Here is a 27,190-nt window from a genome sequence, read left to right as displayed (position 1 = left end):
CCTGGGGGCTTAGATTGCTGCAGAAGGAAATGAACTTGAGGGTGCTACAGCAGTTAACCCAGTTCTCATTCAACTACACTCTCTGAATAACTCACAATGTTAGCAAAGGACAAAATTCAAGTCTTTTTTCAAAAGACTTCATCTATGTATGTCCTGGTTTTGGTCCCTTGCTGCCCTTCCATCTTCCAGGGGGTAGTCATATGCTTACTTCCAGGAACTCCCACCCCTTCTTTTGTTAGAAGGCTGCCTTTGGGGATTGAGCTGCCTAACAATTCAACATTATCCATGATTTCCCATCCATTTTTATTCAGTAAGCAAGGGTTCAGGAACTGCCTTCTCTGGTCACATGGAGAAGGGCACATATAACTTCCTCTGTGGTAATTTCCATTTGCAGTTTCTAAATTGAAGAGATCTCCTCTCCAAAAGGCCCATGTCTTCTGTTAATTCCAATGCCCTCTTATTTCTTCCAATAAAAGAACAAAAAGATGGTCTGCAATGAAGACTTTTCTTTTAAAGCCAATACAGGATAGCTCCTCCCACAAAAGTCCACCTTACAGAGAAGTTCGTGCCAACCAATTTTTCCCCAATAGATCCACAGTGAGTCAAGAATGGATCAAAATGGGCAGGTCCATTCCTTTCATAGAAAAATGCAATAAAAGTTCTAAAGACTCATACCCTCCATGCTTATTCCTAACACATATAAATATCTTCTTAATTATCTCATCACCCTTCTCTCCTCTCTACTCCATATATATATATATATATATATATATATATATATATATATATATATATATATATATATATACATATATATATGTGTGTGTATATATATATATATATATACATACATATATATATCTTGGTTTTACACTCACATCCAAACTCAAGAACATATATGTTCTTTTTTTCTTATTTAGTATTTTATTTTTCCCAGTTACATGCAAAAAAACACATATGTTCTTTTAATGAAGATCTTAGACAACTTCATCTCAACAAATAAGGAAAGCAAAGGGCAGAGTTAAAAGAGGGGGGGAGTGGAGCAGCATTTCTCCCAGCATACATAAGTGAAGAAGCAGGCTGACGTAGTAAAATCAATAGTCAGAAAGACATGGGCTCAAATCTTGCCTCTGACACTTTATAACTGTGGTTTGGGGCAGCTAACTTAACCACGGTGTCTCTTTGGCAGCTCCCTAGAGTTTCCTGTCTACTAACTAGGGTTAGGAACCTGCACTGGTGAAAGAAGTTCCCCAAGCAAAACCATGGATCCTTCTTATCTTCCTATAAATGTCAGGAATTCTTGTGGGAGACCTAGTTTGATATTGATGAGGAAAAAGCTTAAGTCAAATATGCCATTTTTTTCTCTTCCCAACCTACCATGGAATTAAAGTTTTTGATAAATTGGATTGTCCTCAGAGTCCATTGAGTATGGGATCTCCCCCATCATCAACACCCCAAGTAGATCTGAAATCTAGTCACAATGGACAATGAGAAAGCTTACGCTGGAATAAAGCCCTCAAAACTGTCCCTGAAGTGCACACATGCTCCTAGAGAAAATTTAGGGTTCCTAGGATCAGCCTGAGGCTTAAAGACTTATAGGAGGCATTTGAAAGCCCAATACATCTTCTACGTCTGCATGCACTAAACCAGTGACACTGAGAGCCGTTGCTCCATCTGACAAGAACTCTTGGTGTCCTAGGATGGGCATTCAGAACCTCAGAACATCTGATCTGTTGGACTTCTATAGCCCTTCACAACATTCTTATTCTTCTTTCCTCTTACTCTGTAACCCAGCAACACTGACCTCCTTGCTGTTCCTTGTACACAATGCCCCATGTCTGGACTCCTGCTTTTTCATCAGCTGTCTCTCATGCCTGGAATACTCTCCCTCCTCTGCTCTGCCTTCTCATTTCCCCAGCCTCCCACCCTAAATCCCACCTTCTGCAGGAGGCCTTTCATGGTCTCTGCCACTGTTAATTCTTTCCCTCTGAGATTACCTCCCAGGTTCCCTGTATATATCTCTTATTTGTACATGGTTATTTGCCTGTCAATTCCCCCACTACAATGGGAGCTCCTTATGGGCAGGGAGCATGTCTTCACCTTTCTTCATATCTCCATTTCCTTACCTAGTGCCTGACACAGAAGCACTTAATAAATGCCCATTGACTGATTGATTTTAGTCCCTGTTATCTAAGAGATGTGAAGTTATAACAAAGAGATTGGAGAAAGGGAAAAGAAAAATCACAGAAATGAATTTCTCCTAAATGTTTCCATTTAAAATAATAGCTTTTCATGTCTCTACTCAATAAATACATATTCTTATTTGCCTAACAGTTTTATTTTTCCGGAAGAACTTTTCCATTGATAACTATAAAGCCCTAATACCAATTGAGAGTGGTAAATAATGTCCCTCAGCTGTGGCTCCCCACTAATCAGATGTTTGTTGAATAATAACCCTTGCCTGATTGATAGGAACCTGGCTAGAAGGGGAGGGATAAGGGAGAGAAATAAATGGGAATAGTTAGGCACAAACCTATAATACAAAAGGTTGGTGAATATCCCTTTAGGGTACTTACTGGGCTTAGAGCCTGGGGTGGGGAACTCCAGATTGGTACTATTGTGAAACATCCTCCAAATGCTAACCTCATTGCCATTGAGTAGGGTACCAGTCTGGCACAGAAAAAGCCCTTGGGAAGTGGGGAGTTTTTTACTATTAAATTGTGGGAATGGGATAGAAATATCATTTGATTGGTGCTGGAAGTTATTTGTTTCTCCTATAATCTCATAGTGCTGTACGCTTCTCTTGTGTTTTTGGATTCTCATTTGTACATTTATCTGTGTACCTATCATCTTCCCCTTCTAGAGTGAAAGCTTGAGGCCAGGGACCTCATTTATCTTCACAAATATTCTTGCACCTAGTACCATGCACATATTAGGCACTTAATAAATGTAGGTGGAATGGATGACTGTTGAATAGAGAGAACCCTAAAGAATGAATAAATACAGGAAAAAGCAATTATTGAGCATTTGCTATATAACAAACACTAAAATAGGTAGAGGAGGAAGGGGAAAATCATAGCGGTCCTACTACTTTCCAGAAGCTGTTTTGCTCATTTTTCTTCTTTCAGGTGCAACCTGGCACCTGTCCAGGAGTATGCCCAGGATGTAGGGGTCAAGACAGATCTGGTGACCATGAACCCTTCTGTCATCCAGAGGGCCTTCGAAGATTTGGTCAATGAGACCTGGAGGGAAAAGCTTCTTCAGCGCCTGCACAGCCTCAATGGCAGCATCCTGTGGATTCCAGCTTTCATGGCCAAGGGTGGCAAGGAGAGGGTAGAGTGGGTGAATGAACTCATCCTGAAGCACCACGTCAATGTGCGTACAGCCTACCCTTCATTGCGCCTGCTACATGCTGTCCGAGGGTAAGAGTACCTCTTCCTGAGGCTAGGAGATGATGTAGTTGACAAAGATGTAGACTGGGCATATGGGCTTTTTATTACCATATGGAGCCTCTTGCAAATTGGGCTACTAGTAATCAAACTGGGTCTTCTAGCCTACAAGGTATGATCTCTGAAAAGAAGGACAGGAAATTCTTTAATTAGATAACATAAAGGAAAGTGCTGAGACATTTAGATTAAGTCATTAGTGATGATACCTTCCTTCTGGGGGCTGTCTCTCTTCCTGGGAAAGTGAATGTATCAGTGAATTGAAAAAAGGATATAGGGGGTAACTAGAAGCTCTGCAGTGCTCCCCTGACCCTCATCCATCCTGAGTCAGAGGTGATAATAAATCACCACCATCTGTTGGTTCTTCACCAATCCTAGTCAAATAAGTTGACTTTCATACAGCATTCACATCACAGTCTGCTGATTCTATCTCTTAATGTAATATAGAATCCATCAGCCTGGCATCTACACTGGCATATTGCGCCATCAAGGGCAGTCTCAATGAAAAGACCCAGAATTAAATAGTAAATATTCCACATTCCCCAACTTCATAGCACATGCTCAGTTCCTGGGCTCTGTTGCTCTTTAGGAGGTCAAGAACCCTAGGAGACCTAAAATGAAAGTAAGACCAAATAGTCCATTGTGTCCTCCATGCTTACCCAAAAATATTTTTTATAAAGCTCTTCATTTGGATTCAAGATGAAAAAGAATTTACATACCTAGTCAAAAGTCAGATTCCCTCAGTTGTCTCATGATTATGAGTTATAGAATATCACCCATGACCTAGGTCTATGAGCAGCACACATCGGTGCAGGAGATAGTGAACCTGTAGCACATCCATCTTGCAAGAAATAATGACAATGGCTTACATTTATGTAATACTCTAAGATATGAAAATTGAATTATATAAAGTATTTCATTTGATCCTCACAATAATCTTGTGAGACAGAAGCTATTTCTTTCCCTATTTTATAAGTAAGGAAACAGAGACAGAGCAAGGTTAACTGACTTAGGGTCACACAGCTAGTAAATATCTAAGGCAGAATTTTTAACCCAGTCTTCCTGATTCCAAGTTCGGTTTTCTGTCCATTATATCCCATTGCCTCTCTGTGTAGGATAAGTAAATAAATTCAAGAAAGGTTTCGATCATGAGAGATATCTAACAAGTTGTTAATAGTAACTAAGGATGTCTGTGGTCCATCTTTAAATATTTGATGTTAATATCAAAGAGAACAACAACGCCCTCTCTCAAATCCCTCACTGTGCTGCTGTTAGGGACAGAACAGTTAGTTTGCTAAATCTGACCCAAAAGGACAGTTCTTAAGCTTCATGTATGTTATAATAATCCTTCCCTCAGGGAGGCAACTTAACTTAAATGTCTTGTTATGGGTCAGAAAGGATTAGTGAGAAAGAAGAGTAGCCTGCAGGTAAAGAGGAAAAAACACTCTTGAAAGGGAACCAGGCAGGGGGCAAAGGACCATGGGAAGGCAAAGTTATTTCTAGCTGTAATTGACTTACTTTCATCTGTCAAAATTGCTCTAAGCTCTTGTAATAAGCCCTTTAAACAAATAGGCTGCTAATCCTGAGATTGTGGCATCTTTCTATGCCAGAAACTCCCTGAAGGGTGCACTGATTGAGAACCTAGTTGCATCAGGCTACAGTGAAAAGCCAGTATTTATTAAGTACATACTCTGTGCCAGGCAATGTGCTGCTAGATGCTAGGGATACAGAGACAATAACAAAACAATCTTTTCTCTCAGGGAGCTTATATTCCACTTGGGAGAAAATAGATCTCAGCTTTGAACAGAGAAAGGAGAAGGAATTTTTGGGCCTAACCAGTGCACATAACTTTTTCCCTTAGTTGAGGCATAAGATTTGTTGATGGCATAATAGGGCAGTAGCAGAATGCCAGTGAGTGACATTCTATGCCATATATCCTATCTGTAGAGTTGGACAGAATTCACTCATAACTCCTTCATACACTGGGGCACAAAAACTCAATTTTCCACGTACAAAACAGTGGAGTCATAGATAGACAGCAATGCAGTTGGAAAAAAAAAAACTAAGTGTTTTAGTGAACGGCAAGCCCGGTATAAATCAATAATGTAACGTGGAAGCAGGAAATCATATGCTTCAGAACAGGAAAGAGGTCATTCCACTGTATGCTGTCCTGTTTAGACCACAACTGAAGTAGCATTTTTATTTCTAGATGCCATAGACTAGGAAAGACATTCAGAAAGTAGAGAGTGCCCCAGCTCAAAATAACCAAAATGGTCAAAGACCTTGAGTTCAATTAATAAGGATTAGTTGAAGGAATTCAGGATGTTTCAACTGGATAAAAGAGTTGTGGAAGATATGGTAGCTGTATTCAAGTATTTGAAGGGCTGCCATATGGATAGATTGAATATGTTCTACTTGGCCCCAAAGAGCAGAACTAGCAACAGTGGGTAGCGGTTGCAAAGAGCAGATTTAAATTTGTAAAAGTGGGGTAAAAAATTCTTAACAATCCGAGCTATTCCAAAGCAGAACAGCCTGCCTTCTCCAAAAAGAAAAGTCCTTAAAAGTCTTCAAGCGAAACCTAGTGGTCACATGTCAGGTATGTAACAGAAGGGGTTCTTGTTCAGGTGGATGTTGGATTTGGTGACCATGATGATGCCTTCCAGCTCTGAAGTTCTGTGATTTTATGTTTGAGAAATTCATCATTACTCTCTGAGAAACCAAACAGGCACCCAGGGATGTGGTAAAGCCCCTGAGATAATGACTGCATCCTTTGGATGAGAGCTTTCCATATCAAAAGCTCGGGGCCTTCAGCACACCAGAAGGGAGAGAGTTAGATGAGGCCAGTTGGAAACAGTTGCAGTTGTCTCAAAGACAGAAGAGCATTCCTGATGGACGAAAGTATTCAAGAAATGCTTGTCAGTTGATTGGTCTTGTGTGTCTCTTGGTGACATCTGATCTACTGACAGACATTTGTGTGGCTTCCAAGAGTGATAGGTAGGCTCCCATCTTTATGTTGAAAGAATCACATTAATACGTGTCATTCTGTCATCGCTCCTGCTCCATCATGGGCATATAAGCTGATTAGTCAACTAGTACCTTAAAGGGTGAATTGAGAGTTCAAAGAAAGAGCTGGAACTGACAGTCTTGTTCGTGAATCCCCAGACAAGGAGCTGGCAGGAGCTAAGGCCTACCATGGCAGAGGCCAGGGAGATGCCAGGCAGATTGGACTGAGGTAACATGGGAGAGCAGCTGGCTTGCCCTCCCTGCCGAGTGCTAGAATGCAGAGGGCCAGGCTGTTGGCAAGTGAGGTGAGAAACAGGGGGGCAGAGTTCCACAAATGAGTCCCAGAGGTAATTGACTATGGCAGTGAGAAGTGGCAAACAGGAGAGTCAGCAGCTGGTACCGAATAGATCTAATTCAATTAGAGCAATGGAGAAGGTTGTAACCCACAGAGAGAGTAGCCCCCTCAGCCAAAAAAGCTACACACTGACCTATTCAGCCCCTCCAGTTCTCTCACTTCCCAACCCACTAGAGTGAGAGAACTGATGTAAATTGATGCCTAATTAACGGCTCCTGGATGCCTCACTGATTTCTTTAAGACCCTATCCCCTTTGTACAGACATCCACAGCCAGGGCAGAAGAGATACTAAATAAAGTATTTAAGAAAAGGTATTCCTGATGAGTCCCTGTGGCTTATCAGCCTGGTGCAGAAACCAACTGGCCAGCAGCCAGATCCATGAGCTCCTGCTAAGGTCAAGGCACTTCCTTCAAAAACAGAAAGAAAAAGAGAGCGAGATCACACATCAGGTTGGTGGTGCCTACTCTTCAAGGCATTTCTATATCTTTTAACTGACTACTTGACTTCTTATCCTAGTGCAATCTCAAAACCAGGGAACTGTGTGTGGAAACATTTGTATTGAAACTCTTAGGGAAATGTTAGATCTGGAATCCAATGGATTTGCTCTAGTCTGAGCATCTAATTGTGCTTCATAATTTCTCTACAGGAAGTCCAGTAACTATTAAAATACTTTTTAAGGGAACTGGACATAGCCATGATGCTTCCTTTCCTCCCTGAGATGCTCCTGGAGCCAGCTTCTTTGAAAAGCTACTGGTTTCTTGTTCCTTGTGAATTTTGAATTGTATTTAACAACTGTCCAAGAAGCCTTAGGTATAGGACTAGATTCTATGAAGAAGGTAGTGATAAGGGTGGGCACTGTCCCTATCTAGAAGACACTAGTCTTCAGCTAAATTAGACAAAAACAGCCATTGACTCACCATAGCAATAATGCAGAGAATTTCCAAGCTGGAAATTAGAGATGACCTATTCCAACCTCTCCTTTTTTTACAGCTGGGCTCAGTGGAACTCACAAAGGCTAAATGACTAGTTCATGGTTTCACTGGTAAACACTTACCTCCTAGCTCTTAGTTTAGTGGTTTCTCCACTTCACCACACTAAAAAGGCACAAGAGTGTTAATAGGACCTGGGATACTTCAAGAGAAGGAAAGCATCCCTTAAGATTGTGACCAGCAATTCAGCAAAGACCCAACACTCTTTCAACAGTTTGGTGACAATTTAGTCAATTCTGTTTCATATACACATATGTACCTCCTCCAAATCTAGACGAGAGTATTTATAAGAGTTAATCCGGGTAAAATTAACTAATAGCATAACTTTCCTTCTTGAAATATAGCTTACAACCTGATTTTGAATGACATTGCTAACAAGTCATTCCTTGACTCCAAAATCAGTTTCACCAAACTTGGGACCTCAGGACCCCAAAAGTAAATAATAACTCTAGTATAATCCTATGTTAAACTTTCTATTCTTTTGATAAACTGGTTCGTGACTGGGGAGGGAGGGGAGAAAAGGAGTAGGATTAGTTAAATGAAATTTAGGTCCCAACCCTGATTTAAATATTCTGTTGATTTATCACCAAAATTCCATGTTGCCTTCAAATCGGTAGAAGCATGTCAAATTTTGTGACATAGCTTTACTCTCATTATGGGGAATCCTGCTGGCTTGTTTTTCATTTTTCTGACTGAACTGGTTGGTGATCTGAGTTTATTCTTGAAAACTCTTCACATCACAGGGACCCCCAACCTTCTTACCTCTCTTGCCTGTCCCCCCCACCCCTCCACAGTATTTTCTAACCATTATCCTGTGAATTCTCTAATAAGGAATATGAAAGAAGGCTTTCTCATGGCCCCATAGCTGTTGGCCTCTTTTTACTGCCCTTTATACTCTTTTAGGAAGTAACTTTGAAAGTATACATATGTTCCCGTAAACTATAAGCTCCCTAAGTCAAAGGTAACCTCCCTGATGGCAGGATGCAGTGAAAAGCTCCCTGGCATTTGAATCAGAGGACCAGGGTTAACAATGCAGCTCTGCCACTGCTTAGCTAGCGCAAGTCACTTCAGTCATTAAGAAAATGAGATTAGACTGGAAGGAAAAAATTTATGATCCTATGTTTAAAAAAAAATCAATTCCTTTACCACCTCTTACAAACTGATTTTTTTAAAATAGGATGATTCAAAAGGGGAAAACTTGGCAGCTGAATTAGATGATCTCTATAGCCCTTTAAAATTCCACTTTTCTATATGGTATCCATTTGGGTAGGCTGAAGAAGGTTCATGCAAGTCTAGAATTTCTGTATAAAGCTCCAGACTACTAATAATCATCGTAATTGTCACTAGTATTTATATAGTCTTTATTGCTTATTTAATCCTCTCAACAACTCTGTAAGTTTTTATTCCTATTTTATAGATGAAGATTGAGTGGCTTGCCCAGGATCGCACAGCTAGGGTCTGAGGCCAAATCTGAACTTGAGGTTTCCTGTTCTCCTGATGGACCACCTAGTTGCCTTTAATAACAGAAGCTGAAGTCAGGGATCCTTTCATTTTGTATTTTTGCCTCCTATGCCTAGCACAGCACCTAGCAGGTTGTGGGTACTTAATAAATGATTGATTAATTGATTGATATAATTAACATTAAAGTTCATGAAGTACTTTTCTAATAAGAATTCTATGAAGTAGATGGTTAAGTTACCATAAACTCCATTTTACAATGAGGAAAGTGAAAGTGAGAGAACTGAAATAACTTGCCCAAGAAAACACTGCTAATATTTTAGCATGGTCAAAATTCAAACCCAGGGCCCCTAACTCTAAAAGTAGTGCCCTTAGCACAGTGACAAGCTCGTTTGTTGTTCAGTCATTTTCAGTCATGTCCATGACCCCTTTTGGGGTTTTCTTGGCAAAGATACTGGGGTGGGGGTCCCATTTTCTTCTCCACTTTATTTTACAGAAGAAGAAACTGAGTCAAGCAGAGCTAAGTGACTTGCCCAGGGACATCCAGCTGGTAAGTGAGTGAGGTTGGATTTGAACTCAGGAAGATGAGTCTTCTTGACTCCAAGCCCAGCACTCTCTCCACTGCACTATATAGCTGCTTTAAATGAGATATTTGTGAAGCACTTAGCACAGTGCTTGGCACCTAAGTAGTAGATGCTTAATAACTGCCTATTCCTTTCCCTTCTTTCCACTATATCAAACTGCCAAAGATTCAGGGCTTTTCTTAGTCAGTAATGAAAAGAAAAAGATGTGATCTCAATAAAGCACTTTAAAGTTTTCAAGATACTTTTTTTTACAGCTTTAAAACCCTAGGCTTACAACTGGCTGGAGTTTTCACTATCTTAGTAGAGAGTCAACTCTACTTATGTAAGCCACAGGGTTCTTATCTTCCATGGCATCCTGGTGAAAGCAGTGAATTTGAAGCCAGAAGACCTAAATTTGAGCCTCAGCTTTGATCCTTACTGACTGAAAGGCATCATGTAAATAGAAGCAAATCAATTGCTCTGAACCTCAGTTTCCTCATCTGTAAAATTAAGATAACAATACTTATACTGCCTAGAGCACAGAGTTTGAGAAAAATCTTTATAAACCATAAGGTGACCCAGAAATATGAGTTATTATTATTCATAGACTCCTGAAACAGGCAAGAGTCCACCAGAGTATTAGTGAAACTGTTTTTAGGAACTGAGCTTTAGGAAAAGCCCTTTGTAAATTTTCCTGGACAGTTCTGGAATTTAAACTTATATCACTGCCCAGAGAACCACCTTTGTTTGTTCCTGTGGTGTGCCACCACAGGGAGATTTGGCGCCATGTCCCAGAAGTGATGGATTTCTGGTTTTGTTTTTAGACAGACAGAGCCAGATCCTGAGAGGAACCTGCTCAGGCAGGTCACAAAAACATCCACCTGATGTTAAGGGACAGCCTGGGACCTATGGAGAAAGAAAGGAAAGATGCAGATATCTGCAGCAGTATCCACCTGTTTCATAATAACTTTTCTCAAGTGATGCTCAACCAGGGAGCAACCTCAATTTAAGACTCAATGCCTAAGGTTGAATGAATGAATGACTGGATGAATGAATGAATAATTCCTCCCAATGCGGAGTATTAAATGAGGCCAGCAGGCTTTTCTTTCTACCTCCCTAATAAATATAACCCTTGTAGGACAACACCTAGAACCTCACACAAAGTGTTAAAGAACAACAAGCTAGTGGAATACATTTAATTCTAGAATTCAAATCAATTTTGATAATACACAATCTCCCCTCAGTCTCCCCTCCACCCATACCGGCCATTTGGGTAAGAACTATGCCACAGCTTGTTTCCAGGGTAACACCTTGAGAAGACAATATCCTTCTTAATAGACACAAACATCAGGAGCTTCCTCAGCTGATTTATATAAATATTCTATTCCACAGATATTTTATTTTGGCAGCTTACTAGTTGGTGCCCTGTTAACCTGTCTATTCAGACTGAAAAGCCCCAGGAATGAATCTAGGCTTCTGATACTCCCCAACTAACAAGCCAGCTGGCCTCCCCTCCCAACCTTGAGTACTCCATTGTTTAACAAGCTATGGACCCCACTTATAGGCATGGAATCATGCCATCCTTCCCAAGCCAAAACCATCTGGTTCTGTAGCCAGACGACAGGGGTGAATCACTTCAACCTAGGAAATTTCCATGATACCAGAGCTTCCAAAGAAAGAGTAGCAATGGATCAAGGGGGTTCCCATGGCCACTTTGGATTTTGTACCTATGCCAAGGCAAGCCCTATTCGTTCCAGCTGGTCTTATTCTCTGGTTGACTGGAGAATCTCAAACACTGGCCAATCAGATACAGCTCAGCTTTGGAGTAATATGGGAGGATGGGTAGAACACAGATAACTGGAATCCAAGGATTCTGTTCCCAACTTTTTTATGATTGACCTCAGCAAGTAAATCTTACTATGTCACTTGGCCCAGTTCAACCGTATAAAAATAGAAATGCTTCTCCCTTAGGGTTGAAGTGATTCTAAGATATACTCCATGTAACCACATAGTGTTGTGAACCTTTTGGAGAGAGGTGTTATAAAAATATGAATAATTGACAAGCATTAATTGAGCACTTACTGTATACTAGTCACTATGCTAAGCAAAGACAGGGCCTGCCTTCAATGAACTTACATTCTAATACTCTAAAATTCTTCTTGTCCCTTATTTAGACTGTGGAGTAACCATGGCCTCAGCATGTAGGGAGAGGAACTTGGGACTCCTGGAAAGAAAGAAGGATGCACATTACAGAAACAAATTCTTCTATTTTCATTTATTGCTATCTATGTTTGTGGAACATCATGCTTAATAGTTATTGTGATTGGTGCAGCCAATTTGAAAAATAATTATTGTCCTCTTGGAGATTACCTTGCCTTGTAATTAAAATCTTAGGCCTGGAATATTAAAGGTGCATCATCAACCCAGCATCCAGGATGTACCGAGCTAGCCTCATTTGAGGAAGAAAAATTAATTGGTTTTTGTTTCAGTCCCCAGCTGTTATCCTAAGGAAAGGAACTGTATTCATGTTGACCACACAGACATTCTCTAAATTGTCCAGAGCAACTGAAAAGATAAGAAAAGGGAGGGGGGGGAGGAGAGGGGGGACATAGAGAGTGATTTGTTCCTTTTTAATCCACTTGGTTTTTATTACAAACTGCCCAGATGTAGTGCCCCCTTATTCCTGTTGACATCATTCAGGAGTCCTTGTTTACCTATGCAGTAAGTCCAGGAGATAAGAGGATTCCTTCTTAGTGATGAACATTTTATTCATTTTGTTGCTGTCAAGCTATATCAGAGTTAGTGACTAGGTGTGGCCTATAGTCTTCTGGAAGGGTTGCTGAGGTAGCAGAGTGTGGGTCTAGGACCAGGATTGTTGCCACAAGGGTGGGTCAGTCAATACATAGTCCAGAGAGTGTCAGGGTGACAGGCAGGATCACACAAAGTACCAAGAGGGCAGCAAGGTAACATGAGCCAAGGATGAAAATAGGATCTAAGTCAAGAGCCAAAGGGGGGAAAAAAAGCTTTCTGTAATCAAACAAATAGTAGATTCAGACTTGGAAGACCTAGATTTCCATCCCAACTTTACAAATGACTACCTATGTGTCCCTGAAAGCCTATCTGGGTCTTCCTTTACTATAAACGTATAAAATGTGAGGGTTGGCTCAGGAATAATGAGAAGTCTGGGGTTGAGGGGTGGAGGAGAGAGAGGAGCTGTAGCTACATGAAGGAGGAATTACGCTTGTTTCTGTTTGGAACAATGGGGAAAAATTGCAAAGATGCAAAATTTAGGCTGCAAGTAAGGAAAAACTTCCTAATAGCCATGTAATTGAGTGAGATCTTCTCCCCTAGAGGACTCCTCTAGTCTGAGATTAGGTGACATTCATTAAATATTTTGTTGAGGAATGTGGCTTTGACTAGCTAGCCTTCAGGGTGCCTTCCTACTCTGCTACTTCCTTTTCCCTTCCGTTCTATACCTCCCCCTTTTCTTCTCAGAGTTGCTATGGGTAAAGTATTTCATAAAACCTAGATGAATTTAGAACTGAAGGGAACCTTAGAGATCATCTAAAATCCAACATCCTCATTTAAAAGATAAAGTAATTGAACCCCAAAGAAAGGAAATGACTTACCTAAAGTCATACAATAGCAATTAACAGAGTCTGGATTTGAACTCAGGTCCTCTGAGTCTAAAAACCCAATCTCCTTCTCACTACATCTGTGAGAGAATTATTAAGACTAGTTTCAGCCTAATCCTGTTGTTCACCTTAATAAGCAGTGCTTAGTGGTACTTGGGACTAAATGAAATATGCTCATTTAAGCAGAGATGTATAGGAGCTTAGTCATAGGCTTAGCCAATTAGTCAAATGATAGTATATAAACGTGGGACAGCTAGGTGGCTCAGTATATAAAATGTCAGACCTGGAGTCAGGAAGACCCATCTTTGTGAGTTCAAATCTGGTCTCAGACACATCCTAGCTGTGTGACCCAGGACAAGTCACTTAACCCTATTTGCTTCAGTTTCCTCATCTCTAAAATGAGCTGGAGAAAGAAATGGCAAACCACTCCAATATCTCTGCCAAGAAAACCCCAAAAGGGGTCATGAAGAGTTGGACATGATTGAACAACGACTATAATAAAAGAAAGGTTGGATCATGAAGAGGTAAGAAAATAGCTAAATATATGTGGCCAGAAAGATTAGTAAAAGAAGCACTGGGATGTTTCAAGGAAATCATTGTGAGGGCATTTAGATTCTGTCTACATGTACAAAGATAAGTAGAGTGAGGCAACTATCTGATATTCAGGTAAAAATATAGTTGTAATAGGAGTGATGGAAAGAGTAACTAGGTATATATCCCAGCTCTGCAACTTACATCTGTGTGACCTTGCACAAGCCATAACATCTCTGGACCTACTTCATCTTTAAAATAAAATGGCTAACATAGATGACTTTTTTTCCTTAAAACTAATGAGGTTAAATGACTTGCCCAGGGTCACTTAGCTAATAAGTATCTGAGGCTGAATTTGAACTCACACCCTTCTGACTGCAAGGCCATTGCTCTATGTACTGCGCCACCTAGGTGCCCCAAACTAGATAATCTCTAATAGCCTAGGTCCCTTCTAGGTTTCTATCTATGATTCTGTGATCCTAGTTCAATTCAATTTAATAATAAGCATTTATGTGAAAGTCACTGAGATAGACAATGAGTATACAAAAATGAATAGTAATGCCCTCCCTGCCTTCAGTGAGCTTAAGGTCAAATAGGAAAATAATTATCTGGAAATTCCCAGATAATTAATGTCAAACATTTTGATTTTTGCCAAATGAATGCATGTAATTTTTCTTGCTCTTCACCCTCCTTTACACATACAGCCTTGGTGATGTTTTTGGAATTAGAACCTTCTGCCCTAAAAACAAGAGAATCTTGTCCCAGATTGTCAATGGGACAGGTGATTCTGCCCAAGTATTTCCCCCCAATCAACAGAGAAATAGTAGATTCCCAGGAATTCAGTGTTTGTATAAAACTGACCTTAAGTGCCTAAATTAAGACTCCTCATTCTTGCATTAAGGGAGAAATGGATTTATTTGTGGTCACATGACCAGTAGGTATCACAAGACAGAATTCTAACCCAGAATTCTTTCACCACCGTGCTGCTTTTCTCTCTTCTCAGGAAAGTAAGTCAACAAAGCAGCCAGATTGGCTTACACAGTTACTTGATCTCCAGTTCTGTCCTGCCACTTTTTCTAACTATAGCTCCACCAGCCTTCAGTGGGTGGGGACCTCTAAACTGAATGAGCAACCATGCCAGCTGATGGAGAAACCAGCTCCCAGTGACAATCTGGGAAGTATAGGCTGAGCCAGGGTAATCCAAGCCAAATCACAGCTGGGCCCTCAATGAGAAATTCCATCTGCTGGCTGAGATAGCAGCTGGGAAACAAGACAGATCAAATGGAAGAAATATCCCCACCCCCCAGAGCTTTTCCTCTTAGGCCAGCACTCATCCCAACAGAGGATGTCTGCCCTCTGCTCAGTGGCCCATAGTACCAGAAAATGCAGGAAGCTGGGAAATTCCCTCTCTTTTCTAGACACGTACACACAAGTACACATGTGAGCACACACACAGCTCTTTTCTGGGAAGCTCCATTCCTTTCTCAAAATGACTACATGTAAAGACATACGTTTTAGCTTACTGTGGCAACAGTTACTTCAGCCACTGGTTCTCTAAATCTAAACAAGTAGCTGATAAAATCCCAAGCAGGACTTTTAAAAGTCTTGTATTTCAATTCACCAGAATACAACAGTGTTCAAGAGGACCCCAGTGTCCACGTTTACTACATAGTTTCATTTGTTGCATAGTCTATAGTTTTGTTTGTGGAAGTAAATTATTTACTTTTTTTTTTCAAGACAGGTAACCTCACTGGTACTATATCAAAAGCAGAGTATTAGTCATAGGATCAAAGATCTAGAAGGAACCCCAGAGAAAAATACCCTCATTTTACTGATAAGGAAACTGAGGTCCAGAGATGACAAGTTACTTGTCCAAATCCGTATAGGTAGTAATCAGAATTTGAATTCAGGTCCTCTCATTCTAAAGCCAGCACTCTTTTTACTGTACTGTTTAGTTTTATTTTTTATGGTGAGAGTTGTTTTGGTTTTCTTAAAGCAGCAAATGGGAAGAAGCAAGATAGGGATCCCATAGGAAGGGTCTTTAGAGACAGAATTCACAGTATAAGGCACTTCTAGGCTATACCATTGACTAGACTGTATTTGAGAGAGTAATCCTTAGATTCATTCACTCAGAAATCATTTGTTAAGATTGGTTAAGGTTATTCATTGCTAATTTGTTGAGTAGGATTGTTCATTTTTATAAGATTAAAGATTTGTTAAGTGCCAAACACTATATTAGCACCAAGGATGCAAAGACAAAATCATAAATCTCTGGCCCTCAAGAAGTTTTTATTGTACTGGAGGAAAACAAGTAAATATAAAATTCAGACAAAATAAACACAAAGTAATATTTGGGAAAAGACACTAATAACTGAGGAAATAAGGAAAGGTCTTGTGGAATGCAGCATGATGTCCAAATACTGAGCTTTGGAGGGGTCGATCTTGAGAAGCAGAGAGGGGAAGGGGGACATTCTAAGGATGGAATGCTTGGAATTATGTCTGCAACTTCAATTAGCTGGCTAATAAAGACATAGGGAATTTGTCCTTACAAATTATAAAGACAGAAGAAAGAAGGATGATGGCACAAAGAACTGTACTCATTACATTCTGTATTTACAAAATTCTATCTCTGCAGAAGCAGAAAATACCTCATGGATGATCCTGGCTATAAGGCACCTTGGAGATCAGCTAGCTTAACCCCCTCATGTTACAAATGAGGAAACTGAGACCCAGAGATGTTTAAGTCACATGCTCAAGGTCACCCAACTAATTAGTAGACTCACAGACACAGAGAGCTCAAACTAGAAGGACTTCAGATGCCATGTAGTATAATTGCATTTCATAGATACGGATATTGAGGTCCAGGGAAATGAACTGACCTGAACAATGTCATACAGCTATTAAATTTCAGAGGTGGGATATGAACCCAGGTGGGGATAGAATGAGGATAAAAACTGTACACTGGAAAGAATACTGACTCTGAAGTCAGAGGACCTGTGTTCAAATCCTCCTTCTGACCTTTGTAAGTATCACTGATCTCCATTTCACAGTTGGGAGCAAAGGCAGTTGTCATTGTAGGCTATCCCTGACCCAAAATGCTGGCTACCCTCTAAAACATGTATCATACTCTGTTCCTCCATCCCCGCCCCCCACCACTGTGGGAACATCTGAAATAAAAGTCCTGCCAGACAAATGATAGGTTCATGAACCGAAAGAGACATTAGAAACCATCTAGTCAAATCCTCCATTTTACAGGTTGGTAAACCAAGGCCCCAAAAGGTGAAGTGACTTGTCCAAGGTCACCCAAGGAATGAACAGAAGAGATAGGATTAAACTTGGGTCCTTTGACAGAAAAATAAAAACAATCAAAAGCTTGCCTGAAGCAAATCCAATAAAAATGAAGCCATTGGGCCCCAGTGTTCCTCAGCTATAAAATGAGAGACTTGGACTAAATGATCTCTAAGATTCCTTTCAGCTCTAACGTTGAATTTTTCTAATTATTGAAGAGCAGGAAATAATCACATGGGGCTAGAAGGAGTAATTGCATGACTGATGTTTTTTCCCTTTGTTTCTAAACTGGGATTGATGGGTTGGAGGTTTCTTGTCAAAGGGGTCCTTGTAAATGTTTAACAACCAGCTTGAGGGGGGCGCACAGGAATATACTTACAATGAACTTTTAAGTTTAATCTGTGTTATTAACATTTTTAACATCACTTTCTTAAGACTAGACCATCAACGAAACAATAAACGAAGCCCTGATCGATAGTATTTGCCAGTTTCCAAAGTGTGGGTGCTCATACTGAAATTTTAACTGTATGAGCTGGATCCAGCATACTCCCAATTCTAGGGCATGACAAAGTACTTTTTCTCAGGAAAAAGTGAGTTGTGAAACTTGTGGGCCTTTTTTTACTCTTCTTTTCAGGTATTGGCTGACAAACAAAGTGCACATCAAAAGACCCACCACGGGACTACTGATGTATACCCTGGCTACACGCTTTTGCAACACCATCTACCTCTATGGCTTTTGGCCCTTTCCACGAGATCAGAATCAGAACCCTGTCAAGTATCACTATTATGACAGCCTTAAATATGGCTATACATCCCAGGCCAGCCCCCATACCATGCCTTTGGAGTTTAAAGCCCTAAAGACCCTGCACCAACAGGGGGCTTTGAAACTGACCGTCGGTGAGTGTGATGGAGCCACGTAAAGTGGGGGCCAAAGAGGATTCCGTGGCTCACGTTTCCTGCAGGCTACACCACGGGCAGATGGGGGTCAGGAGGCAAAAACAATAGGACGAGCAGAGGCTAGTGGTTTTCTTTGTTAAAGTGTAAAACAGTGACAAGAATATATATACCTGCATATATATATTGACCTGAGTATTATAACTGTGTGGTGTTCATCCAGAGTATGGCAGACAAGTTAGAGGAAGAAGGTGCTGAGGGACTCACCTGATCTGGAGACACCATCTCTGGGAGTGAGAGGATTGGACTCAAAAGGAAATCTGTTCCAGCACTGGATATGTGATAGTCTCCTGGGTTGAAGGATTCTGGGGGCAGATGGATGAATGCTAAGGCATTTTGCTCTGTGTCTCTGAGAAAAGTAGATTCCAGGTGACCCAGAACCTAGAGGTTGTCAACTGGGCTTTAGTGTTAAAAATGACACTTCAAGAAAAAGGGGGAAGGGATGGGGGCTCAAGTGGAGCACGAAACCAAGAAGCACAGGTTGGGGCATGTTAGTGGATGGCCTTGGTCTATTCACTCTAGGTGAATTGCCCAGGAGACAAGCGCATGGCCCATCAATGTGTTCCAGATGGGAGACTCTTTCAGCTCGTAAAACAAACTGGAAAAACCAGCAATGGACTTTGGCTTTCTAGCTTACAAAACCATGATGCCAGCATGAACACCACTGCTGGCTGAAGCAGAGAAGAAAAGATGACCCTGAAAGTACTCTGATCATCCAAACCAGATCAATTCTTGTTTACAAAAATGCAAAAACCATCTGCAATGCACACTTGGGGCAAAGACAGAAGTGTCAAACAATGCTCAGTCTTTTCTAAATGTTCTTTAGAGTAGCAAAAAAGAGAAAAGCCCTGGGACTTAGGGGAAAGACAAGGAATTACAGACCTAAAAGTGGTATTGAGGGTAAGAGAACGGATATTATAATCTGACCTCATACCAAGCAAAGTCACCTTTTAAGTCTCTTTTTTGATCCCCAACAGTTAACCCACCCACCTTCCTGTTAAAATATGAGGTCAAGGATTGGACTGAAAACTACCACAGCAATGAAATCCAAAGCCAAGGCTTAAAAGGGCACTGTCAAGATAAATGTCGTCATGGTAAAATATATAAGATTGCCTTCCCTCACTGCGCACAAAGCCCCAGAGTGTGAAACCTGAAAGAATTCTAGACATCCAGTTTTACTTCTCAGCACCAACACCGTTTGTGTTCTGCATCTCACTCCGTATGGTCAAAGCGACCAGCCTGCTCAGTTTCAACATCACTTTCTTGTCAGTTTCCTGTCCTGATTGTCAGGTGGTATAGTTTGACCCTCTTGTTTAGCTTTCTGACCTGCAAGAAGAGATTTAAATCCTCCCCTTCCCTCCGCAAATGACGCAATTATTTTGGGATTTTGTGAAATTAGACTTGTTCCTACTAGGGTTTGTATATTCTTTCCTTTTTATAAAGCCAACTATAGGGTGCAAACCACTGGACATAACATCCTGGGGAAATGTAGGCTGAGAACCAGTTACTTAAGAATTGGAATCTGGGGCCACAGAGATGGATATGGGGCATAGGTTGTCTTGATTTGATTGCTGTATTATCTCTCTGATTAACAATGTGTATTAAGACATATTTTGAAGTTAAGTGGAAAACCATTATCTTGAAGGGAGTTGAGAAAAGAAATCAAGATCTGCTTCTAAACATATGAGATCAGACATAATTAATCAATAGCAATTCAGGACAGGACATTTGCTCTAGATTAATGGCTGGTTAGAGAGTAGCTGGAAGCTAGCAGAAGGATGCCCCTAAGCCATTAACCCAGGACAAAATACTCCCCAGGATAAGGCAGTGATTGCTACTATAAATCGTTTTGTTCTTCATAGTATTGTTCTAGATTTTAGATTTTTAGTTTTCATCATGAAATGAAAATTTTAAAAGCAACAGCTGATAGCTTCAGTGAGAACTGGATGATACAGATTCCTTAGAGGAAGTAGAAATAATTGACATCATATTTTACACTTCTCTAGAGCCTTTCATCTTGAAGATCTCAAAGGGTTTTAGGAACATTTCATTTTCAAGGCTCACAGAGCCCAAGAGGGAGCAGGTAAGTCACATTGCCAGCATACTCCAGTTGGATTAACTCAAACACAAAAGACTCTGGTGGTTAACCTGGAAATTAACAAAGCAAGTCAGGAGCAAGATCAGGAAAAAGATCCAGGAGCCCAGAATTCCAGCCCCATGTTCTAGCCAGCAGATACCATTCCTAATGGAGAGGATTCTTGAAGAAGTCCAAATTGTTTACCTGAGGTTTTGGGGGGTTTTTTTTCTGGCCTATAATAGTTTAGGCTCCTTAAACTGACATTAGTGGTAGTTGTATGCAGAAACAATTTTAGTTGATTTTTGCTTTTCAACTTCATGGCAAAGAATAATAGATTGGCCTCTTCCTGAGGGTCAGCTTTGGTGAAGGATACTTTTATAGAAGTGGGAAGCGATTGAAAACCTGCCTTCATCTATTTCTTGAAAAAGGTTAGAAATGTAAGGTCAATTTGGTTGATTCTTGTACTGGCAAAATGCTTTGTGCAGCATTGGCTATTCCTTTCTGTCCTTTTCCATGCTACCACTAAGATTTAAAGGAAGTAGACAATATGTTCTTGCCTAATTGGCTTATTTGATTAGATCATAATACTAATGAAGCCTGGGGTCATGGCTTCTATCCCAGTATAGACAAGTTAGCTTTGGCTGGGAGGTTGGGGTGGGAGTGTAATAAAAATAGCTCACATTTTTATGGCACTTTACAATCACAAAGCACTTTACCCCATAATCTCATCTGTTTCTTACAAGAACCCTGTGAGAGAGATAAATCTGTGAGCACTGAAGATCTTTGATTTCCAGCTCTGTCCTGACCTTGGTTAAGTGACAACCTCTCTGAGCCTCAGTTTCCTTATTTGTGAAATGGGGATCACACTTTCAAGTCCTATCGTATGGAAATTTTTTTAAGGAAAGTATTTTGTAACCTGTAAATCACTGTACAAATGCAAGCCATTTTTATCATCTTTTTAAGACAGATGAGGAATTGAAGATTCAGATAGGTCACCTTGCCCAAGGTCCCACTGTTAATGTAAGGGCTAGGACTCAGGTCTTCTGACTCCAAACCCAGTATTCCTTCTACTACTACATTACATTGCCTCCATAGGCTTACCTTGGCCAACTATATTGCAGGCATGTTGCTGATGGGGGAATCATCCAGGGAGAGTAAGAAATGGTAGTTAATGGTCATAACATTTTCTTAGCACTTTATAATTTATTAATATAGCACATTCACCTATAGATTGTCACTAAGCTTCCCTCCAACTCTAAAATTCTATGAACCCATGATTCTAACTCAATTTTATTTGATCTTCCCAGCAACCCTGGAAGGCCAGGATTAGTTCCCCTACTTTAGAGGTGAAGAAACCTTAAGCTCAGAATTATTTGTCCAAAGTCACCCAGCAAGCACATGGTGAAGCTGGACCTAGAATTTAAGGTCTTCTCCTCTTTCCGCTATAATATAGTGAACTATATTATATAGTCTCCTGCTGTCTTTCCACTATAATATGTAGACTAATCAATGAAAAATATTCCTAATACTAAAAAAAATTTACTTCAAGTATATGCTTTATTGGCAGTGATTCAGTAGCACCCTTATCATATTCAAAGGACATGAGTGCAAAGAACTCTCTGTCCATCTGTATAATGAGATAGGGAGAATATGCTCATGGAAGAGTATATGTTACCATGAACCTAGAGACGTATGCTTGTCTGTGTAAGTGAAATCTCCCATTGTTTGGTGGAGACAAAAGCTGTTTGATTTTACCAGGCAGGGGTTGTTGGAGCTACAGGTCTTAATAAATCTTTTCTGCTGATGTTCCAAGCGGGATAAGAAACCATCAGACCAGCTGGTGCAGAGACCAACCTGCTCCAGGAGGCTGCTGTTTGATAAATCTCTTCATGCCTAATTAAGGCTCTTCTTCCAAAATGAGTGATGCTGAAAAGTATATTGATGTTGATCAGATGGGAATCCAGACATGTGTGTTGCAATATCAGCGTCCTTAATAGCATCCCCAATGACACCAACAGCAGCAGCCTACCCAAGCTGCTCCTGCTCTGCATTTCATCCCATCCCAAATCGAACCTCTAATTCTAGCCTTGGCAACTCATCTTCTGTCTTCATTGTCCTCTCTATTCAGAGAAAGAGCAGAGGGAGCCCAGGCAGGAGTATTTGGCACCTTTCCATCTCTAAACATCCTATGATTCCAGGATGCCTGAGTCCTGACCTAGGGTAACTACTGTGAAAAGCTTAGATGGAGGTGGGTCTCTCTAGCCTGTTCCATGTTTGGATCCCCCATGAATCACAAAACAAAGGCAATGAGAAATCCATTCCATTTTAGTGATGGAGCCAGCTGCCAAAGAAGGGGGAATGTTCATAAGAACTGAGCTGAGACCATTTTTCAGTTTTTCTCTGATTTTATGGGAGTAGAAACAGAATTTTGATCAGTAGCAGCCAGGATGGTTAGGCCTGATTTGGCCAAATGATCTCGATGCAATGCATGCTACTTTGAAATTTCCAAGTCCAAACCATACTATCTGACTAATCACACTAAGTAACCACACAATCAAACTAATCTTCACCCTTTATCAGTGGGCAAGCCTCCAAATTACCAAGGTAACAAAATAGGGGTCTTCTTGATCTTTCTTCACCTACTATTTGTTTATCTTTTCTAGCCAAGTCAGATGGGGGGAGGAAGTTCAACAAAAGTTGTGAGCAGCCACTTCTTCCATATTTCAATAGATCTGTGATCTTATCAATTTACTCCCTTCAGGTATGCAGATTGTTCCCCATCTACACCTCCTTGTTCTGTACAACTCTAGATCGTGTCCTATAAACCCACTACAGGTTATCCACTCAAGATACCCAGGACCTTCCTCTAAACTTCTTGAAATTACATGGATCAGAAAAAAGGGAGGAGGAAGGGAAAGGGAATAAGCATTTATTAAGCACTGACTATGAATCAGGTACTGTGTTAAGTTCTTTGCAAGTTCTTTGCATTTGATCCTCACAATAACCCTGTGAAGTAGGTAATATTATCCCCATTTTAAGGTTGAGAAAACTGAGGCAGACATGTTAAGTGGTTGTCCAGGGTCACACAGCTAAGAAGTATCTGAGACTGGATTTGAACTCAGGTCTTCCTGACTCCAGGCCCGGTGATCTATCAGTGTAGCAAGCAGGCCACATGAGATATCCATTGTTTGTCTCTTGTACTTGCTAATGACTGGACTGTCTCCTTTTCCAAACATATCTCTCTGCTAACATCCTCTTCCCTTCCACCATGCTTTTATTTGTTGGTCTAAGCCTCTTTATTTCCCTTTAGGGGACTCACCACTTTAATTCCCTAAAGACTATGATATTTCCAATCTTGCAATCACATTGGGCATCATCAGAAAAATACTGACATCAAAAAGATAGGTTTTTATTTTTGGGAAACAAACTTAGTGTCTCTGTAAAGATGGTGCAAATTCCCAAATTTCTACCCATTCCCTTCTACTCAAGTTTAAATCTAGTCCATTATCCAACCCTAGATCCTGTTGTAGAAAAATGGAATGTCTCCACACCATTTAACATAGGCAACATTAAGTGAACTATATGGCAGATATTACTGTATCTGACTGATGGGTAGGTACCTTTGGAAGAGCTCTTTAACTTAGGTGAAATCATGTCATGAACTTTTGCTCTAAAATGGGACACAAAAGTTGAGATTGTTGGATAGAACCGTTTGTATGGAAGAACGGATCATTCAAGATGATGATATTAAAGGGAAGCTGGATGTTACAGAAGATGTAACAACTGGCCAATTTTCTCAAGTTAGTGTGCTTGAGAACATGGCTTGAGAAAACCCAAGACTATTTTCTTTTCTTATTGCAATGGAAGTGGCAGGATGACTGATGAGAAACTAGCCTATTCTGATAACAGCTCTGGGATTAGTCCCTTGATTGCTACAAACAGGAAAGAACTGTGTAATTTGGGAGAAAGAATACCTACCTGGTTTCCAAATGAGCACTGAAACCCTTTCCAACTTTAAAATTCTATTATTTATGACCTAGGTAGGGTTATGTTTCTAACAAACCAGTGGTCCATTTTGTGCCTGTTTTCTCATCTACAAAAGGATGCTAATGATACCATGCCTGCTTCATTGAGTTATGGAAAAGATTTATAAAATAGAATTGGTATAAAAGTACTCTAAAAAAATACAGAAATAATGCTATCCAAAAGTGAATCTGGATTATCTCTAAGGCAAGGAAATAGTGCACACGTTGGGACTGGGAAAGAATTAAAATGAAAACCCCAGGAAAAGAAAGATAACATCCAGAGGGGCGGGAGGTAGCAGAATTTCTCCACGTGGCTATGCTGCTCCTTCATGGGAGGCTGAGGAAGATAGCGATTTCTTTTAATGTGCTTTCCTTTTGGTCCCAAACTATGCCAAATTTCCTTGCCTTGGGAAGTGGGGAGGAAGAACAGCTCCAAATCTCAAAAGTCTATGTAAAAACAATTATTATCCACTCTAGTAGAGGCATTGCACCTCTAGTAGAGGTGTTATCATAATGGTTATTGTTATTTGACAGCAAGGTAAGCTACACGAAATAGTGGAAAGTAGTCTGTTATACCAAAAAAGAAAAAAGTGAGGAGAGATCCATGGTTCCTAATGAGAGGAAGAAAGAATCTGCTCAGAAAGTAAACTCTGCCATGAAACATTAGTAACCCCAGTCTGAGGACAGGGTCATTAACGTTTTTAAGTGACTTACTGCAGTATAGAAGAAAACAACTCCTTGCTAAACTATACTTTGCCTGTAGCATAGTCTAGGAAACTATATTTCCTAACATGCTTTTCCTCCATGTCACCAGACCCTCCAAGAAAGAGAGTCAATAGTACTAGTGTTAGGTAAACTGAGTTAGCCTATATCTTGGAGGTGGGACAAAAGATAGCAAAAGTCCAGGCAGGAGAGGGAAAACAGTGAGAGACAGATGACCAGTGATGGAAAGTTTTTATCACCAATGCATATGAGGTCATGGCACACACAGGAGTGGCAAGTCTAGTTAAGAGAAAACTCTTTGGATTTGATTTTTCTTGCCCTCACACTGAACAACCACCCAATCTACCCACCAGATATTTTATATCATTGGCAGTAGGGGCAGCTAGGTAGTGCAGTGGATGGAGTACCAGTGCAGGAGTCAGGAGGACCTGAGTTCAAATCTCACCTCAGACACTTGACACTCACTAGCTGTGTGACCTTGGGCAAGTCACTTAACCCCAATTGCCTCATCCTGGGTCATCTCCAGTCATTCTGATGAATATCTGGTCACTAGATTCAGATGGTTTCTGGAGGAGAAGTGAGGCTGGTGACCTGCACAGCCCTCCCTCACTCAAAGTCAATTGCAAGTCATGTCATCATTTGTCTGATGTCATGGTCTTCTTCGGCAACAAAGGATGAACACACATACACATCACTGGCAATTCAGGTCTTAAGTAGGTGGTAATTTTTCACTAGTGGAAGCTGGAACAGAAGAAGCTACAACTCTCATGACCTTGGGAGTTAGAACCCAACGATACTTGGCATTCTGGATATTAAGATGGTAATCTTCTGCATGAAACAGGGATTGAACAACCTTCATAACATAAATTGGGGAGATTTCCATGATGCTATCACAAGGCAAAGTTTCCAAAGGAGGCAGACCAGTACTTCTTCCTCCATACTATATGAAATAGTGCTAAAGCTGCTGGTAGCCTCACCAACAATTGGAAAAATGTTTTGTTGCCTTTTGAAGCAATGCCTACTCTTCATGGAACCAAGATGACAAAGTGACTAGGTGAACACACAGACCTGGCAACTCCAGTGGTAAGAAAACAGAGCAAAAGGGTTTTTTAAAACATCAAATATTCAGTGTGAATAATAGGGTGAGGGTAAGGAAGCTTACACGTGGGTTTGAGAGCCTTTGTGGGTGAGCCAGGGAGGGGTCAAAGGGCAACCAAGATGGTAAAGAGCCTTGAATACATGACGTCTAAGCAATAACGGAAGGAACTGGAGATGTTTAGCCTGGAGAAGACAAGACTCATTATAGCTTTGGCTCACTTATTTGTATGGTGATGTGCGCTACTGTTGGTTGCTACTGTCAAGGGGAGGGGTCCAGTGACTGATCTGAGTCCCTCCCAGGCTTAGGATTCTTGGAATCATTTGTCCTACGATTTGCTCATTTTTCCTCTTTGTCCCTTTTTTGACTATTGTTATTTCCTATAAAGTTCTATTTGGACCACTGGGCTGTTTTCTGGTTTTTTTGAAACTATGTTGCTCTGATGGACAAATAGGAGGCATTGGTAGATTCTGGATTATTGGAACTATAACCAAGTTGACCCCACATATACTCAAGCTTCCCACAGCCTCAGTTTCTTCAGCTAGAAAAAAATTAGGAACATTTTATGCCCAATTTCACATTTCAACAGAGTTGTTAAGTTCCATAGAGTAAGTAATGTTTGAAAGAAGCTTAAAACTACTGGGAGGAAAGACAGCTCATTACTCTACATCAGTTTCCCATTATCTAACAACATGGAGCTCTCAGCTCCCCCACCCTAATCCTTTCCAGTTGGACTTTGCCATTCCGTTCCCTGAACTGTGTCCTTACTTCTAAAAAAGTCAGAAACATGAAAGAAACTTCTGTTATCTGGCTCATGTTCTTTGGTTAATATCTCTCCTTTCCTATATAGAGACATATTCCCCCAAAAAGGAAAAATTCGGGTTAAAGTATAGTTTGTTGGAGAAATATTGAACCCAAGACTTGATGACAGCCTTTGCCATTTCCTGCTAAGTGACAGTTCTGAAACTGCCTATATGCATCTTCATTCACTTTCTTGTTAAACATTGATACTTCAAAGTACCTCTGATTTTAATGATATGAATTCTC

The 27,190-nt window shown here is 40.5% G+C and overlaps 1 protein-coding gene across 3 annotated transcripts in view; it reads left to right on the top strand.

Moving 5' to 3' along the window:
* The window catches only part of ST8SIA2 (ST8 alpha-N-acetyl-neuraminide alpha-2,8-sialyltransferase 2), a 94,346-nt gene extending 67,801 nt beyond the window's left edge, over nucleotides 1-26,545 (top strand). For all 3 annotated transcript variants that reach the window (XM_072617475.1, XM_072617463.1, XM_072617470.1), the window contains exons 5-6: nucleotides 3,129-3,422; nucleotides 17,903-26,545. In XM_072617475.1, coding sequence (XP_072473576.1) covers nucleotides 3,129-3,422; nucleotides 17,903-18,188 — 580 coding nt within the window. In that variant the 3' untranslated portion in view covers nucleotides 18,189-26,545. The remainder of the gene's footprint in view (nucleotides 1-3,128; nucleotides 3,423-17,902) is intronic.
* Nucleotides 26,546-27,190: the final 645 nt, after the last annotated feature.

The sequence above is a fragment of the Notamacropus eugenii genome, chromosome 1, assembly GCF_028372415.1.
Source record: "Notamacropus eugenii isolate mMacEug1 chromosome 1, mMacEug1.pri_v2, whole genome shotgun sequence".
Taxonomy (NCBI): Eukaryota; Metazoa; Chordata; class Mammalia; order Diprotodontia; family Macropodidae; genus Notamacropus; species Notamacropus eugenii.
Note: the sequence above shows the minus strand (reverse complement) of the source record. Positions and strands in the feature narration are given on the sequence as shown.